The sequence below is a fragment of the Cyberlindnera jadinii genome, assembly GCF_001661405.1.
Source record: "Cyberlindnera jadinii NRRL Y-1542 unplaced genomic scaffold CYBJAscaffold_26, whole genome shotgun sequence".
In the NCBI taxonomy this organism is placed as follows: domain Eukaryota; kingdom Fungi; phylum Ascomycota; class Saccharomycetes; order Phaffomycetales; family Wickerhamomycetaceae; genus Williopsis; species Williopsis jadinii.
Window position 1 is genome coordinate 78,436 of NW_017963677.1, and position 16,140 is coordinate 94,575.

At 49.3% G+C, this 16,140-nt stretch overlaps 12 protein-coding genes across 12 annotated transcripts; 6 read left to right on the plus strand and 6 right to left on the minus strand.

Moving 5' to 3' along the window:
* On the plus strand, positions 1 to 1,227 carry CYBJADRAFT_132859 (Arginase/deacetylase; the record flags this gene model as incomplete). Its single annotated transcript, XM_020213078.1, has 2 exons — positions 1 to 279; positions 358 to 1,227. The coding sequence occupies 2 exons, from the start codon at positions 1 to 3 to the stop codon at positions 1,225 to 1,227; spliced, it is 1,149 nt and encodes a 382-aa protein (XP_020067836.1).
* Positions 940 to 2,845, minus strand: ALG1 (chitobiosyldiphosphodolichol beta-1,4 mannosyltransferase). Its single transcript, XM_020217793.1, has one exon. It carries the CDS (start codon positions 2,551 to 2,553, stop codon positions 1,216 to 1,218), a length of 1,338 nt encoding a protein of 445 aa, XP_020067837.1. The 5' UTR covers positions 2,554 to 2,845; the 3' UTR covers positions 940 to 1,215.
* A 142-nt stretch (positions 2,846 to 2,987) lies between these two features.
* Positions 2,988 to 3,577, plus strand: CMD1 (calmodulin; the record flags this gene model as incomplete). The annotated part of the gene is made up of 2 exons (XM_020216963.1): positions 2,988 to 2,993; positions 3,137 to 3,577. 2 exons carry the CDS (start codon positions 2,988 to 2,990, stop codon positions 3,575 to 3,577), a joined length of 447 nt encoding a protein of 148 aa, XP_020067838.1.
* Positions 3,578 to 4,083: 506 nt separating this feature from the next.
* Positions 4,084 to 7,444, minus strand: CYBJADRAFT_187293 (uncharacterized protein). The gene is made up of 2 exons (XM_020217254.1): positions 7,389 to 7,444; positions 4,084 to 7,330 (listed from the first exon to the last, which is right to left on the minus strand). The coding sequence occupies exon 2, from the start codon at positions 7,115 to 7,117 to the stop codon at positions 4,091 to 4,093; it is 3,027 nt and encodes a 1,008-aa protein (XP_020067839.1). The 5' UTR covers positions 7,118 to 7,330; positions 7,389 to 7,444; the 3' UTR covers positions 4,084 to 4,090.
* Positions 7,445 to 7,679: 235 nt separating this feature from the next.
* CYBJADRAFT_175761 (uncharacterized protein) lies at positions 7,680 to 8,430 on the plus strand (the record flags this gene model as incomplete). Its single annotated transcript, XM_020216733.1, has 2 exons — positions 7,680 to 8,370; positions 8,408 to 8,430. The coding sequence occupies 2 exons, from the start codon at positions 7,680 to 7,682 to the stop codon at positions 8,428 to 8,430; spliced, it is 714 nt and encodes a 237-aa protein (XP_020067840.1).
* A 67-nt stretch (positions 8,431 to 8,497) lies between these two features.
* On the minus strand, positions 8,498 to 9,340 carry CYBJADRAFT_164966 (class I SAM-dependent methyltransferase; the record flags this gene model as incomplete). Its single annotated transcript, XM_020213892.1, has 1 exon — positions 8,498 to 9,340. One exon carries the CDS (start codon positions 9,338 to 9,340, stop codon positions 8,498 to 8,500), a length of 843 nt encoding a protein of 280 aa, XP_020067841.1.
* Positions 9,341 to 9,438: 98 nt separating this feature from the next.
* CYBJADRAFT_169967 (uncharacterized protein) lies at positions 9,439 to 10,096 on the minus strand (the record flags this gene model as incomplete). Its single annotated transcript, XM_020216006.1, has 2 exons — positions 9,439 to 9,787; positions 9,836 to 10,096. A coding segment is annotated over one exon (195 nt), but the record flags the coding sequence as incomplete, so codon positions are not given.
* Positions 10,097 to 10,416: 320 nt separating this feature from the next.
* On the plus strand, positions 10,417 to 11,277 carry CYBJADRAFT_175763 (cell wall synthesis KRE9KNH1; the record flags this gene model as incomplete). Its single annotated transcript, XM_020216734.1, has 1 exon — positions 10,417 to 11,277. The coding sequence occupies one exon, from the start codon at positions 10,417 to 10,419 to the stop codon at positions 11,275 to 11,277; it is 861 nt and encodes a 286-aa protein (XP_020067843.1).
* Positions 11,228 to 13,104, minus strand: CYBJADRAFT_169968 (uncharacterized protein). The gene has a single exon (XM_020216007.1). The coding sequence runs from the start codon at positions 13,009 to 13,011 to the stop codon at positions 11,386 to 11,388; it is 1,626 nt and encodes a 541-aa protein (XP_020067844.1). The 5' UTR covers positions 13,012 to 13,104; the 3' UTR covers positions 11,228 to 11,385.
* A 33-nt stretch (positions 13,105 to 13,137) lies between these two features.
* CYBJADRAFT_169969 (uncharacterized protein) lies at positions 13,138 to 14,133 on the plus strand. The gene is made up of 2 exons (XM_020216008.1): positions 13,138 to 13,264; positions 13,321 to 14,133. The coding sequence occupies exons 1-2, from the start codon at positions 13,223 to 13,225 to the stop codon at positions 13,942 to 13,944; spliced, it is 666 nt and encodes a 221-aa protein (XP_020067845.1). The 5' UTR covers positions 13,138 to 13,222; the 3' UTR covers positions 13,945 to 14,133.
* On the plus strand, positions 13,888 to 15,148 carry CYBJADRAFT_169970 (La-domain-containing protein). The gene has a single exon (XM_020216009.1). The coding sequence runs from the start codon at positions 14,200 to 14,202 to the stop codon at positions 14,989 to 14,991; it is 792 nt and encodes a 263-aa protein (XP_020067846.1). The 5' UTR covers positions 13,888 to 14,199; the 3' UTR covers positions 14,992 to 15,148.
* Positions 15,149 to 15,231: 83 nt separating this feature from the next.
* On the minus strand, positions 15,232 to 16,134 carry CYBJADRAFT_132893 (lysophospholipid acyltransferase family protein; the record flags this gene model as incomplete). Its single annotated transcript, XM_020213082.1, has 1 exon — positions 15,232 to 16,134. The coding sequence occupies one exon, from the start codon at positions 16,132 to 16,134 to the stop codon at positions 15,232 to 15,234; it is 903 nt and encodes a 300-aa protein (XP_020067847.1).
* Between the last annotated feature and the right edge of the window lie 6 nt (positions 16,135 to 16,140).

Here is a 16,140-nt window from a genome sequence, read left to right on the forward strand (position 1 = left end):
ATGAGACCAGTCGCCATTGTCCACTCAGGTGTGCTGACAGCGTTGTCGGACGAGCTGCCTGCCAATGCTCAGCGGAGCTCTCTTGTGAGCTCGATGATTGAGTCGTATGGGCTGCTGAGCCAGTGTAGCAGTACCGTGACGGTACAGCCTGCCTCGCGAGATCAATTGAGGCAGTTCCACGGGGACGAGTTTGTCGATGAGGTGCTGAGACGACGGTGTGATGGTGCTGGTGAGGGTAGGCGTGAGCAGCTGGTGAGGCTGGGTCTATCTGAGGACGAGGTGTCGAGCAGTGGTGGTGATGGTGAGGGTAGTGATGATGATGGTGATGTGCTTCCAGCACATACCACGCTTGAAAAGTTTGGACTGCTCTTTGACTGCCCCCTGTTTCCACTGATGGACCAGTACGTGAGATACGTCGCAGGCTCCACGATCTCAGCTGCCAAACACCTTGTCCATTCCGTCAACGAGTCGATCGTGATCAATTGGCATGGTGGCAGACACCATGCGAAGAAGTCCAGGGCTGCTGGCTTTTGCTACGTCAACGACGTGGTTCTGGGGATCCTGGAGCTGCGTAAGAGGTTCCAGAGGATCGTCTACATCGACCTGGACTTACACCACGGTGATGGCGTGGAGAGTGCGTTCAAGTTCTCAGATAGCGTGGTGACGATGAGCATCCACAGGAAGGACATTGGCTTCTATCCAGGAACTGGCGATTTGGGCGACCAGGGCATTGGCAGGGGCAAGGGCTACACGTTCAATGCCCCAATGAGACACGGGCTGGGAGATTCGAGCCTCAACGATGTCGTTGACAAGTGCTTCATCCCTGTTATCCACAAGTTCCAGGCTCAGTGCCTGGTGATCCAATGTGGTGCCGATGGCCTGGGATCAGATGAACACCAGGAGTGGAATCTCACCATAAAGGGACTCGCCAATGCCGTTGTGAAGCTGCTGGACTTGGAGCTGCCGTCATTGCTACTTGGAGGTGGTGGATACAACCACTCTCAGGTGGCCCGATGTTGGACATATATTACTTCCGTGGCATTACAGGCCTCTACTGAGTTTGACATCCTACCGGACTCACTGATGGCTCAGCTACAGAAGACCCACAGTGAAGAGGAGGAGGAGTACGAGTTTTGGAACGATAAAGGTCACAATATGATTGACGAGAATACCCCGGACTATATAGATGTGTTGGCGAATCAATTCACAAGCCGATCATGGATGTAACAAATCACCAAATTGAGCTTTCCAGTTGGTTTCCCACCGTTGCTTGCTCTTCTCCATTGCTCCCTTCTTGATCACTTCGTAGTTCGACGGCTGTAGGAAGAGATAGATGAAGGATTCCACAATCTGTCTAGCATCGAGTACTCTCATGCCATTGATGCCATCATCAACAAGCTCGGGCAGAGCATCAAATTCTAGCGCAAGAACAGGCACTCCACATCCAAACATATCAACCACTTTCATAGGAAGGTCTATCCCACTGCTCGAGGTGTGCAATGAGATTCCTATGTCTGCAATTGCTAAGATCTTTGGATACTCCTCTGCTGCTAGCCATGCACATTGAACATCGCTTTTCTGTAAATTAGCGGCCTCAATGGCCTTGAGGAACTGTTCCTTTAGTGGACCTTTACCAGTGATAATCACTTTCAGCTTTGGCAAGTTGTCGTCGTGCAAGGTGTCGTACTTCACCAATGCTTCAACAAGAACGTTGAAGTCCTCGTCCGGGGTAAAGCTGGTGGAAGACACGATGATCTTGTCGCTCGAAGGAGAGAAGTTTTTGAACAGTTCCCCGTGGCTTGATATGACCTTGAGCTTCTCCTGTGGGTCCACAATTGGCTTGAATTGGGAAGCAGCCTTATCGTATAACACCACGATCTTGGACTTGTTCACGCCAAACTCATCAACCAGGAACTGCTTCATCCTCTGTGTCACAGTCAAGTTTATATCGGCAAACCTGGCGAGAACGTGGTCATAGAGCTTATTCAGCCTGACGAGGAGATGAGTGTCACCCAATCTCAGAGCCAGGATGCTATAACCCAAGTTATGCCAGTCGATTATGAGCTTGGACCCGAACAAGAGCTTGTACAGCACTGCTAACAGCAAGATTGGGATCCCCGGTGGTGTTTGGACCATTATATACTGTGCACCCCGTAGTTCCCACAGTAGCAAAGCCAGGGCAAAGAGCTGTTTAGCCACCTTGCGTACGATGAACACAAGATAGTTCCCACCGGTGTTCTTCACCGTTGGAATCGCATGGATCGTGATGTCTTCATCGTCCATGATATCAGCAGGTGGCAGCTCCTCCAAGTACCCACACAGATCAACGTCATATCCCTTAGCACTGAAGCTTCTAGCATGGTAGCACATCCTTGGCGAGTGGCCCAGATCACCGAGAACACATATAACCACTCTTGGGTGCTGAGATCTCTTCCCATAGATGAAGGGCACGATGAGGTAAATCGTCGGCAATAGAAGGTAGATCCCGATTAGCCAGTACACCCATTGCGGGTAGTTCAACCAATTGAAGAATTCCGTGACGAATGAAGCCATCTGGGGTTCAATTGAGCAAGAGAGTGATCTATTGCGCTGTGTTCTTTGAAGCGTGTGTGCGATATGTGCCTAACCCCCACTAAGTTGGGTGCCATGTTGATGTGTGTGCGGGTGTTTCGGTGTGCGGGTGTATGTTTTCACTAATGTCCGGGTGTGTGGTGTCCAGGTGTTGTGGTGTCCGGGTGTCCCCCATTACCCTACCTCCACAGCCCAACGTCACGGCTTCTCGGAAAGGATTGCGCACACTTTTCCCTGCTGGCCCTCTCCATCACCAAAAGCTGCGAAACACAACAGCATTTTCAACAGGCTCCAACATATTCAAGCCAAAGCCCAATTGTGTGATTAATCATGGTGAGTGAAGCTGATCCGAGCGCTGTGCTGCCTAGTGCTCCTGTCCACGGCGTGTGATTGCTGAGGAAGCCGAAGACGCGGCCATGGCTGTACCACACGACCTTTGGATCCCTGTGTTGTTGTTTGTTTACCTTTGTTTTGCCACACACCATGGCACCAGGCGGGAACACTACAATGGGCACCATCTTGATGATGTTAGCGTGTGCGACGCGGTTTACTAACACACAGGCAGTCGTTAGAGCTTACAGACAATCAGATTGAGGAGTTCAGAGAGGCGTTTACGCTCTTTGACAAGGATCAGGATGGACACATCTCTGGACAGGAGCTCTCCACGGTGATGCGCTCCTTGGGGTTCACACCGTCTGAGTCGGAGGTTGCTGATATGATGAACGAGATCGACGTCAATGGTGACCACAAGATTGAGTTCTCGGAGTTCCTGGCGCTCATGTCGAGACAGCTCAAGACAAATGACTCTGCCCAGGAGCTGGCGGAGGCCTTCAAGGTGTTTGACAAGAACGGCGACGGTGTCATCTCAGCTGCGGAGCTCAAGCACGTGTTGACGAGTATCGGCGAGAAGCTGGACGACAAGGAGGTTGATCTGATGCTGAACGAGATCTCTGACGGTACCGGACAGATTAATATCGAGCAGTTTGTTGCTCTCTTGTCCAAGTAAACGGATCTCTCCGTGTGAGTGTTTTTTTCCTCATTATCAATACAATACCTTACCACTTTTACCAATGTTGGCACCTGTTCTACTCACTCGACTGTCGACATATGTAGGAGGTTGATCATAGAATGGCTATATATATGAAGATTGAAGCCAAAACGTGTATAATGCCAGAAGCTCTGCTCCAAGACCGTGTTCTCCAGCTCCTAATGAGAGTCTCACAGCCCTACACCATCTTGGTGACTTACAATCGAGCTTTCATGGTCCACTCAAAGAGCTCTCAATCAGCTATCTATAATTAGAACTCACTGGAGATACCCAACAGCCATTTAGTGCGACGCGTCATGTAACCTCAACTAGGCGTGTAGTGGTGCAGTTCACATCCACTCAGCCAACATGTAAGCACACGACATTGGTTCTGGCCCTGGAACAAGTGTTCTAAGAAAGCGACAAAAGGCCATATAGATGTTTGGGACCTGGATGGTGGCTCAATATACCCAACCTCCCGGAAAGCACTCTTCATCTTCTATGGAACCTGTCCTTCTCCTGTGGAACAGCAGCCTTCAGGTACCTTGTAAATGGGTTATCGTCATCCTGTTGAGAACTAGCATCAACGCCCGAGTTGAAGGACGTGTTCTTTGTAATGCTATCAGTGGTAGGACGCGACTCCAAGGCTATAGGTTTTGGTTTAACAGGTGGTGGTGCCTTCTTGAGTGCATCTGGTTTGGGCTTGACTGGTGGTGGTGGGGTCTTCTTTACCTCGTGTGGCTTTATCACAGGCAGAGTCACCGGCTTATGCGAGGGAACCACTGGTTTTGGCTTGTTCAAAGATGCCACTGGCTTTGCTGCCACCTCTGGTTTCTTAGCTGGAACAATAAGTTTCGAACCAGACGGAATAGGTGGTTTAGGCTTACCACCAACGTGTTTTAACTTGACGTTGGCAAGTTCAGAGGTCACGTCAAACACTGGCTTAGATGGAACGTTTGGTTTGAGTCTTGGTTTAGCTTCTTCAACTGCAGCTTCGCCAGAGATGGACACTTCAGAGACGTCTAATTCTGGCTCTTCGTAGTGCTGTGCTGGTTCTGTCACCTGCTCTATCACCTGTTCTGTCACCTGTTCCACTGGTTGAGATAATTCAACTGGAGCTTCCACAACAGCTGGAGACTCCATTGGAGATTGAGACCTTCTAAATGGTTTTGGTGGTGGTGCAAACGAAGAAGTTGTGATGTGCTGCTGCTGTAAAGGCAACTGTTCGAGTTCATTTGTAGCTTCAGTGTAAGATGGGGCCGCAATTGGCTCTGTTTGATGTAAAGTGTATTGACCATGCTGCTGCTGCTGATGATGATGGATCTCATTCACCTGGTGGGTCAATGGGTTTGTTGGTCTAGGAGGTGGCAAGAAATTTGTGACTGGTGTGGTTGCTTGCGATGTTGTTCTGGCTGGGGGAGGTGGTGGTAGCTGACGACCAGAGTTGTCTGGTGATAGCGAGCTTCCAGGAGAAGAGGTTGTTGAAATGGTGGGTGAACTTGATGTGATGCGTGTTGGTAATGGCCTCGAGCTGGAATGCACAGAAGTCTTTGAGTGAGACGAAGAATATGATGGTCTACTAGCAGCTTCGCCTCGATTTATAGATGGTGGTGGCGGTGGTGCAAATTTGACATCAATCTTGTAGTCATAGGTACCGGCAATTCCTTTGGAAACGGGTTCCTCTACAGGTTCAGCTGCCTTTGTAGTCTCACTGGACTCTTCATTGACTGGCCCAGAAGTAGTTCCAACAACTGTACCACCACCACTTGGAATATCGACCCTCTTAGGTGGAGCAGGATAATTTGGTATATTTGTAGTGATAGCAGGGGTTGAGGGAGTATGCAATGGTGATGCTAAACTTGGTGCAACAGGTGCACTTGGTGTCATAGGAGTGGAAACCTCTTGAATTGGAGTTTGTTGAGGGGGAAAGTATGATGTTTGTTGAGGTTGAATTGTCTGTTGCTGCTGCGTTGATAGTGAAGCAGGAGGTTGAACGGCAGCTCTATTGTAATCCCTCGTGGCCACTGGAGGAGGTGATGGTGCTGTATTAGCAGGCTGTTGACCAAGCTGTGGTTGAGGAGGCTGGAACTGTTGTAGAATTGGTTGCGGTTGTTGATAAACAGTTTCTTGTTGAATAGACTCCTCCATTACAGCTTGTTGACCAGGAGGACCAGAAGTTGCACCTTGATAGTAAGAAGTACTGTAATCAAAGACAGCAGATTGTTGAACCTCTTGGATTGGCTGCTGTTGTACTGGTTGTTGTACTGGTTGCTGTACTGGTTGCTGTACTGGTTGCTGTACTGGTTGCTGTACCGGTTGTGACTGCTGTTGCTGCTGTTGCTGCTGTTGCACGTTAATACTGGAGGCCACTTGAGCGATTTGACCAATCAACTGAGCATTCGGAACTCCAAACTGTGTTGATCCACTGGATTGCTGAACACTCTGTTGATTATCTTGTCCCTGCGGTTGCTGTTGTGGCTGTGGTTGCTGTTGAATCTGAACATTGGATGCTACTTGAGCAAATTGATTCAATGCCTGTGCACTAGGTAGTTGAAACTGCTGTCCTTGCACCTGTATCTGAGGTTGCTGACCTTGTTGCTGACCTTGTTGCTGCTCGACTTGGACATTTTGACCATTGGTCTGCTGTGACTGCAATACTTGGGACATCAGTTGCCCAGAGAGATTCATGGCCTTTTGTTTATCAACATTGTAAGAAGGCAAGTTCAGCGTTGTTGAACCCACGGTAACCTGTGTTGGAGGCACGGTGATGGTCTGGCCTGGAACTTGTTGCACAGGCACCTGTTGAGCAGTAACACTTCCATTTCTTGGAGGTGGAGGTGGAACAGCCCTTTGCTGTAGCTGTGGTGCTTGTGCTTGAGCAGATACTGGTTGTTGATACTGAGCAGCTTGAACATTTTGCACCGGCTGTACAATTGGTTGTTGGTATGGCACAGGCTGAGCAGTCTGAAGAGGTTGTCCCACTGGCTGTTGATACTGAACGGGTTGTCCCGCCGCCTGTTGATATTGAACAGGCTGTTGATACTGCACAGGCTGTTGATACTGCACAGGCTGAGCCGATTGACCCACTGGCTGTTGATACTGCACAGACTGGGCCCCTGGTGTCGGCATCCCACTCTGACCAGCACCAGCCTGTGGAACAACAGCACCCTGCTCATAAACCCCAGTTGGTGTACCAGCATGTGCGTGCTTCTCGCTGTGGTACTGCTTCTGTCCTGGCTTCAGCGGAGGCGGTGGGAACCTTTCAACATCACCAAGACTGTTCAGGCTTCTTGTGCTCCCGACATAGCCAGAGCCGTCGCCATCTTCACCATCGCCACCGCTTTCACCATCACCACCGCTCTTGCTGGAGCCACCGTTATCACCAGAGTTCTTCGCTGCGTTATAGCCGGCCTTCGACAGTGCTTTAGTACCAGCCCAGGTGTATTTACCAGTGGTCTTCATCGCACTCAAGCTTCCCTTCTTGATGGAGTCCTTGTTGTTTTCCCAAAAGTCACTCATTGCTCTTTTATACGCTTGCTACTCTCACTCGTCAACTCTTAGCGTCTTGTCCCTGTGTGTGTGTGCGTGTGCGTGGGCTTGTGCTCGAGCTTTTGTCCGTTGTGCGTGAGTTGTGGGTGTGTACGGTGCTCTTCACTGGGCTTTTTGATCTTGTGGGACGCGCTCCGCCCGGAGAGGCTCTTCTGGGCTGGGGAGGGGCCTGCCTAGAAGGAGGGGCCAGCATAGAAAGGGCCAGCCTAGAAGGAGGGGCCTAGAAGGAGGGGCCTGCCTAGAGAGGCCCGTCTACAGGGAGAACAAAAATGGAAGAAATAACACGGGGAAGACGTAGAAACCACGCCTATGAGTGCAGAGCTTCGTGGATACTCCCAATGGCCTGTGGACCGTCATACTCGGCTATTCGTGCTATATATGACGGTGATATATGGAGCTGCCAGTGTGGTGTGGGTTTCCATCGGTAGGGTAATCCCCAGCTCCGAAATGTAAACAAACAGATTAGTACTTCCTTCTCTGCTTCTTCTTCCTCTTCCTCTCATATTATACAAGGGATACTATACCAAGGACGATGAGTATCCCATTAGCACCGCTGAGACTGTTTCACTCCTCCGCCACTGATCCAGATGTGTGGAACTCGCCCACCACGATCACAGGGCTCAAGGTCATAGTTGTTGCACTGCTCATGGATCTGGATGAAGACCTCATCGCGTCTAGCGCGTTGATGGATCTTACACCGGAACAACTACGAGATTACACTACCGTGACCATTGATAAGGGCGCAAAGATCATCAAGGAGGAGGAATATACGATTGTCTCCATTACTCTGGAGTTTCCCAATGACGTCTTTAAGAGACAGAGCTATACAATCATCAGCGCCACTGGTGGAAAGACACAATCTTTAGTGATAGCGAGAAGCTTCAACAAGTTGGACAATTTGATGACACACTGGGTATCGAACGAGTTCGGGTATGTCTGGAAACCCGTGAGATTCGAATCCTCGTTTCTCATACGATGTTTGACATCCATCGCTACAAACCTGGATGATAAGTCGAAACTCGGCGATGTTGAGTTGACATTCTCCACATCACATTTGACACAGGGGATGTTAAACACAATCTCAGTTCAAGTGCTGAATAAGGACCTGCTGAAATTTGTTCAAGAGGATGACACCAATGATGCATTGTTCAAGACTTTGTTGAGCCATTTGGAAACGCTGACAACGTTAGAGTTCCATAAGCTCAAGCTATACAGGTTTAAATGTCAATACATAGTGATGGGAGCAGACGGAAGACTGAGGTTCTTCAAAGGAATGCCCATGATGGAGTCTACAGAACAGATCAAATTCAGTGCGTGGGATTTCATACGCGATATAATGGCAGATAATCATTAATTGGCCTTCTTTTCAATCACAAAGAAATGACAGCCCAGGAATTGCTTGACAGTATGGTCATCGAAAAAAGAGCTCTCAGGTGCTTCATCCAACAATGATTTCACAGTTGCATGGAGCTTATCCTTCTCATCATTTGGTAAAGAAGTGATGTAAGATCTGGATAACCAATAGTTATAAACTTGATCTTTCGGGAATGGATAAATGGAATAACGGAATTGCGAATCAATCTTGGTTTTGTCGAATAAATCCGTTGATTCAAACACTTTAGACCAATTTCCATGTCTATACTGTGGCACATTAGAGTCGTATTTATACGCTTCGAATGCAATTGTTTGCCAGGTTGTCATATCCTGCAAATCTGCATCTTTGATATCCAATTGCGGATTGTTCTTGTTATTCTTTATGGTGTCAAAGTTCCAAATGAGACCAAGTTTACCATTTGGCTTTAGAACTCTCGAGATCTCCTCCAAGCTCTGCGAGTCGCTGAACCAGTGGAACCCCTGGGCTACAATGACACAGTCAACAGAGGAGTCCTTCAAGGGGATTTCGTAACTTGAGCCCAAATGTGTCTCCAAGCCGGGGATGTTGCTCTCAAAGCTTTGCAACATTCCCTCACTTGGTTCCACTATGATCAGCTGGTCCCTTGAAACCCCATTGCTCAACAGTTGCTTTGTGAATTTGCCTGTGCCTGCAGCCAATTCCAACACCTTGCTCTCCTTGGATATACCCACTGAATCGATGAACTTGCTTACGAACGCCTTATCGAACTCTGGTCTGACTCTATCGTAGAGTGAATGGTTTGCATTGAAGGAGCTCTGAGAAGTTACATTTACTGACATTCTATAGCCAATTGATATGATGTGCAATGTGGAGAAACTAAACGCCAAAGGGGAAGCAACATAGACGTAGCACCTCAGCAAAGAAGCAAACCAACTTTGAAGGTGTTGAGCGTTCTCTCTCTTTATATGTCTAACAAAGCTGTGTATCCCAACCCCGTGGAAGGCCCAATCCGGCAATAACGCCGAAGCAAGTGGTGTCTGGGTGTAATGTGCAGTCTAAATTTAGAAGACAGTGGCTGAAGAGGAGGACATGGGCCAGAACGTGGAGACATCCTTCGCCCATGGACCACCAGGCAGGGCGAGTTCTTCAGAGGGAGACGACAGAGTGCTTTGATTGATGTGTGTGTGGTATAGCAGAAGGACACACGAGTAGGCCCGGCGTGGTGTTGACACTACAAGCCCAGCGAGCCCCAGAGCCACTCAGTACAGCAGCATCAGCATCAGCAGCTCCAACATCAATAGCTCCAGCAGCTCCAACAACAATAGCTCCAGCAGCTCCAACAACAACAGCACCAGCATGGCACCGCACCTCACGACACCAAAATACGCCATCCACCAACTCCTCTCCCAAATGGCAGGCTTCAACACGTAAAACTCCCCAATTCACTCACCTGCTAAACCGAGCATCGTTCCACAGCCAGAGACGCGCAAGGACATTACTACGTGCCCCAACCGACGCACTGCGCCACACAAACTGCCCAATCGGGCAGCGCAAATGCAACGTTGTGCACATTGGGCGAAAGAGCACTCACCTCACAAACCTCCGTCGGCTCCTCCAGGACATAAACAAGAGAGGAAAAAATTCACCTTTAAGCTCTCAATTTACGCCAAAGCTGTGTTTATAAGCTGTGCTGGTGTGTGTGTGAACATTTTCTCCCTCCGCTTGTGTATTCCGTCCCATTTTCCGCAGAGTTCTAAGCAACGGTCATATCGTGTGGTTGTTAGGCTGTGTGTGTTTCCAAGCGAAATTTGACCCCGTACAAGCACTGCAAGATTCTGACCCTTTAACCGTTATACGTCATAGCAACAAAGCCCCGTACAAGCCAGCACTCAGACGACAAAACTCGCAAGCTATGATGACAGCATCGTTCAGGGCTCCAGCGAGACTGGCGCTGCTGCTGCTGCTCACGCTCTGTGTGCGCCTGGCCCACGGTGACGTGTCCATCTCGAAGCCATTGACAGGGCAGACGTACGAGGTGAGCGACGGTGTCGCCAAGGTGTCGGTGACGTGGATCGAGTCCAACGCGCAACCAAAGCTCACGGACATCGAGTCGTACACGTTTGTGCTGTGCACAGGTCCCAACGCAAACATCAAGGCTGTGAAGACGTTGGCTAAGCAGATCAAGGCGTCGGACATCTCTGGCTACACCTATGACCTGTCCATCGACTCCGATGTTGGCCAAGATGGGTACTATTACATCCAGATCTACGCGACTGCGACTAACGGCTGGACCATCCACTACAGTAACAGATTCTTGCTGGAAGGCATGACGGGCTCGTACGAGCCTACTGTTGGTGCAGTGACCAAGCCACCAGACGCACAGACGTCGCTGGCGAATGGTGATAACACGATGGTGTCCATCGACTCTAAGTCGTTCAGTGTGCCTTATCCGTCGCAGACGGGCAGAACCAGATATGCCCCAATGCAGACACAGCCTCCAACCAAGATCACCATGGATAAGAGCTCCTGGACGCGTCGCTTCCCAACTTCAGAGGTTTCGTACTTCACGTCCTTCTCATCAAGTTTGGCACAGGTGACGACGATAACACCAGGCTGGAGCTATACCATCAGCTCTGGCGTCAACTGGGCCTCTCATGCTCCTGATCCAAGTGCCAACGGGGGCTGGTACGCTGCCAGTGAGAGGCTTACGAGAACGCCAACTCTCACACAGGCTGCGCACACTCCAGAGGCCATTGTGTCGACGTCAACGTCCTGATATATACATTGTTTCTTACATACATCTATAAGCTCTAGTTGTGGTTTCTTGCACCTGTTTAAACGTAATGATATGTTGGATATGATATGAGGAAAGTGGTGACTGTACTCAGTTCAAAGATTCCAACGTGACAACCATGAACCCTGGAATCATGATGTTATCGTTCATGTCGCTGTTGCCCTCCAGTAGTCCGCTTAGAGTGCACGTCAGCAACAATGCGTAGTACGACTTGTCGATGAAGAACCAGTCAAGGAACTTGAACAGTGAGCAAATCGTGAATGTCGACAGGATAAAGGTCACGGTGCCTTCCAGCGTCTTTGACGAGTTCGACCAATGAATCTCACCCCATTTGGAGCCCACTATGGATGCCAGCGAGTCACCAACTCCAAGAACAACCAATCCCACAACGCTATTGTCGAACAGAATTGGCAACGTGATGCCCACGAACAGGTATATGTAAGAGATGATGATGGGGCCCCTCTCATCTCTGAAATCGGCAAATTCTCTCAAATGAGAGTCCAGCACTTCGCCAAACGGCTTCAGCTTCAAGTATCTAACCATCTCAACAATCAAAAAGAGGATAACGGTACCAGCGAGGGCCAGCTTGACAAAATCAGGATCCATGTGTAAAAATGGTGCAATCAACACCAGAACAAGGAAGTGCCAGATCTTGCGACGTGAGTTCTGAGACAGCTTGATCTTGTAGTTGAACACCGTTGGAATCAGCAGCAACAACGAAGTGCTCCAGACACCAACAATGTAGCACCTGGTCTGGGACATCTGAATGTAATCCACAAGCCAGTATAGTGCATTGGCGTTGAACACGGGCTCAAGAAGAAGTAGCGACGAGGCTACAAACACTGTTCCCCATACAGCCAGCACGAGCACGCTTCTCGCCAGAGTGTTCTCCTTCCACAGTTGGACGACTCCGTACACTGAGCCCAGACCCAACGCATAGGCGATGAACAGTCTCTGTAGGACAATCACGTACAGCTCCTCTGACTCAATAAGGAATAGATCAGTGATCAGTGTGGCAAAGAGCGTGACTTCAATCTTGTCCAGCGACCTGAACTCCGAGATTCTGCCCAGAATGTAATGAGCCGCCAGGTTCAAAGCCACAACCTTTGCGTTCGCCATCACATCAGGATGCTGGGTGTTTGAGCCTATCAGAGAGCACTGGATGACGAACTTGGCAAAGGCTGGCAGCTCCAGAACCGACGTCATGAAGGCTGAGTTGTACAGCATCAGCTCTCTCTTCAACACGTAGGGGATCATCAAGGGCAGAAACACCAGGTAGACCGTGTTCCATGGAGGCATGGAGTCCCAAGGATCTGTGGCTCTGTTCATCTGAGACTTCACCCGGAAGGCAATGACCACGCCGGCAAGCAGAGCAACGACGCCACATGCCGTTGATATCAACAGGTTCACGTCCTCAGCGGACTGGTACGAGTCATCGTGGTACAGATACGCTTGCTGGGCCGAAAACGCCAGCACAGACAGCTGGATGAACTTGTCAGTGGTGAAGTGGTTCTTCACAAAGCCTGATAACCAGATGAGGAGCCTCTCCTGGGGGAAGAGCTCTGCCTGTGAAGAGGCAGCATCTGCTGGCTTCGGCTCAACGTGTCCTTCTGGCTCCTCTGGAACAGCATCTTCAGCCCGTGACGCCTTTCTCAGCTTACGCTCTCGCTGTGTGAGAGCTGGGCCGTGTCCTTGTGAACGATTCCTCTGTGCCATTGCCGTTGCTTATCGTTTACCGCCTATAATTATGGGTTGTTCATGGTGATGGAGGAAAAGCCAGCTTCGATGCCGTTTCGCTCGCACTTTTTTCCGACAATGTTCTCCCATCATCGGTGTTTAAAGCAATGAAGACACGCTCACAGTTGGCTCGTGCTGCTGCTTGGTGAGGGTGCTTGGTGAGGGTGTGTTGAACAGCAGCTGTGGAACAATGGAGCTGGTCAATTCACTCGAGTTTACTACGCTTCGACAAGTGAGTCGTGCTAGTTTTAAGGTGCTTGGAGAGGTTGAGACTAACGGCTTCAACGGTTCATCAGCCCGGTAGAACGCTTTGTCGCGTTGCCTGGTGTAATTGAAGGATCTGGACACTTACACGTTGTATGTGGCGATCATGGGCAACGGGCTGGTGTCATCAGGACGTGTATTGAATCTCTAAGAGAGGCGAACGGACAGACTGTAGTGGTGGACCTTGGGCTATCGTCACGCCATCTGGAGAGCCAGCTGGGTGGGCATTTTGGTACGGAAATCACCGTCAGAACAGATATAGAGAGCTTCACGCAGCTACTGCGGTGTCTAATGGATATGCTGGAGTACAAGCTGGATCGCATGGACCTCCCCTTGAAGCTACTCGTCCTCGATGACCTCTCCGTGTTCCATTGGGACCTGCTCGTTGATGGAACCCTCGAGGAGGAGTACACCGCTCTCGCGAAGATCCTACAACGGCTCAGACACCAGTTCGGCACGGCCATCGTCACTACGAGTCTGGGTGTTGAGTTTGAGAGTGGAATGACCCTCAAGCACCATCGTCATCATCAGAATAAGCCCGTGTATTGCCAATGGAGCTGTATTCCACCGGTTTTCTTGCAACAAACGCACGATATTGTGCTTGCCACCGACGCTGGCCATCTCCTGTGGAGCAATGCCAGCTCATAGGCACACTCACATGCCAAATCCCACCGTTATTCACCCCATAGATGCTTCCATACTGCGCTACCATACCGGTCTCCCATGGTGTAAACACATCCGGACACCACTGCGATGGCCAAAACACCCGGACATCTCTATGTGTGGCCCGTACCATGTCATCGCTGAATTTTTTTTTTTTTCTTTCGTCCCTCGACGGATTTTTTTTCCTCAATAAACCACAGCTTTATCAACTTTTAAAGGCTGTGGAAATTATCTGAAAAAATGAGTGAAGAAGTTACCAAAGTTGTTGAAGAGAAGCCAGTTGAGACTGTTGCAGATGCTGCTAAACCATCTGAGGCCCCTGCTGCGGAAAAGACCGTTGAGGAGAGCACCTCTGATAAGAAGGAGAGCGATGAGCCAGCCAAGTTTACACAGGAGGATGTCTTGAAACAGGTTGAGTTCTACTTCAGTGACTCGAACTTGCCAAAGGACAAGTTCCTCTGGCGCACGGTACAGTCGAACCAAGAAGGCTGGGTTTCAATTGCGACGATTGCGTCGTTCAACAGAATGAAGAAGTTCAGACCACTGGACAAAGTTGTGGATGCCCTTAGAGAGTCGACATTCCTCGTTGTGTCGGAGGATGGTGAGATGGTTAGACGCAAGAACCCTATACTACCACCAAAGGACTCGGAGAAGCAGCTACGCTTCCAAAGATCTGTCTATGCAAAGGGATTTGGCGAGGAGACCGAGACCACACAGGAGACAATTGAAGATTGGTTCAGACAGTTTGGTAAGATCAACGAGGTTAGACTCAGAAGAAACGACAGCAAAGAGTTCAAGCAGAGTGTGTTTGCCGAGTTTGCGGACTTGGAGGATGCAAAGAAGTTTGTCGAGTTGAACCCAAAGCCTGAGTTCAACGGTAAAGAGCTCGAAGTGATTATGTCCAAGCCTGCGTACGTTGAGATGAAGGCCCAAAATGAAAACTTTGGAGGTAACAACAACAACAACAAGAACTTCAAGAGAAAGAGATTCAACGGGTTCAAACACCACCAGAAGCGTCAAAGAAGGGATTAGCTTGTAACTTGCAATATTGATTTAGTAGCTTTTTTTTGACTCCGTCTGCTCTTTCCTTTCTTTTCAATTCATGACAAATCTGTACATTTATAGCGTTAATTCTTGAAGGAAACAGTTTTCAGAAACAAGCAATATCATTTAATATTTGTATCGACAGTATTAAGCAGTATTATATGGTGTACTTATTTATATTTGCGGGTGTTTGGGGGGCATCGGACAGAGAGAAGGACGGTGTGTATCTCAGAGAGAGTCTGAAGCTTTGTTCAACAATGTAGTTCTCTCTTCATCGACTTTTGGGGTTACAGCCTCATCAGTCTCATTGTTATCGTCAGTGTTTGGAATCGTCTGGTATTCATCGTCCTCTTGAGTCAATTCCACATCGCGTTGAGAATCAGGAATGGAGTAGCCCAGAATGTCAACTTCTTTGAGCATTGCATCTCTAACCTTTTCAGAGAACGCACCAACATCTTCAGGCTTCAAGTCCTCAGTTGGCAATGGATCCAGCACCTTGATGACGATTTCACCTGTTTCAAAAGTTCTCGTCTTATGGTTGATCAAGGAAGAGGTGTTTGAAACAGCAATTGGGATGATTGGAATTCCACCTTGTTGAGCCAAATGGAACGCACCCTTCTTAAAGGGCAGGAGCATTGGCGTTTGGGCATAGGATCTGGTTCCCTCTGGGAAGATGTACAACGCTCTCTTCTTCTCCTTCAGCTCCTGAAGGGCCTTGTTCAAGGTCTTTACAGATTTCTCTCTGTTAGAACGGTCCAGGAAGAACGTCCCACTGAGTGTCATGAACCACCCCAAAAATGGGATCCATTTAAGCGACTTCTTAGAAGTCACTGTGCATCCCTTTGGGAAGATCCTGCCCAGGATCAAAATGTCCAGCGTGGACTGATGGTTCCCCACAATGATAGCAGGCAACTTCTCCAAGTTCTCACCATTGATGAGTCGAATACGAATCCCCAACAGCGTTGAGAAGGTGTAGTAGAACACACGAGCGGTGGACCACTGAGCCAAATGACGCTTCCCAATGAGCGACAGCACAATGGAGCACAGCACACCGTAAACAGCACAACCTGATAGCACGGTGATTGCCAGCGTGGTTTTGGCATAGTACTTCAACGATCTAAAGAACCCCATCTCGTA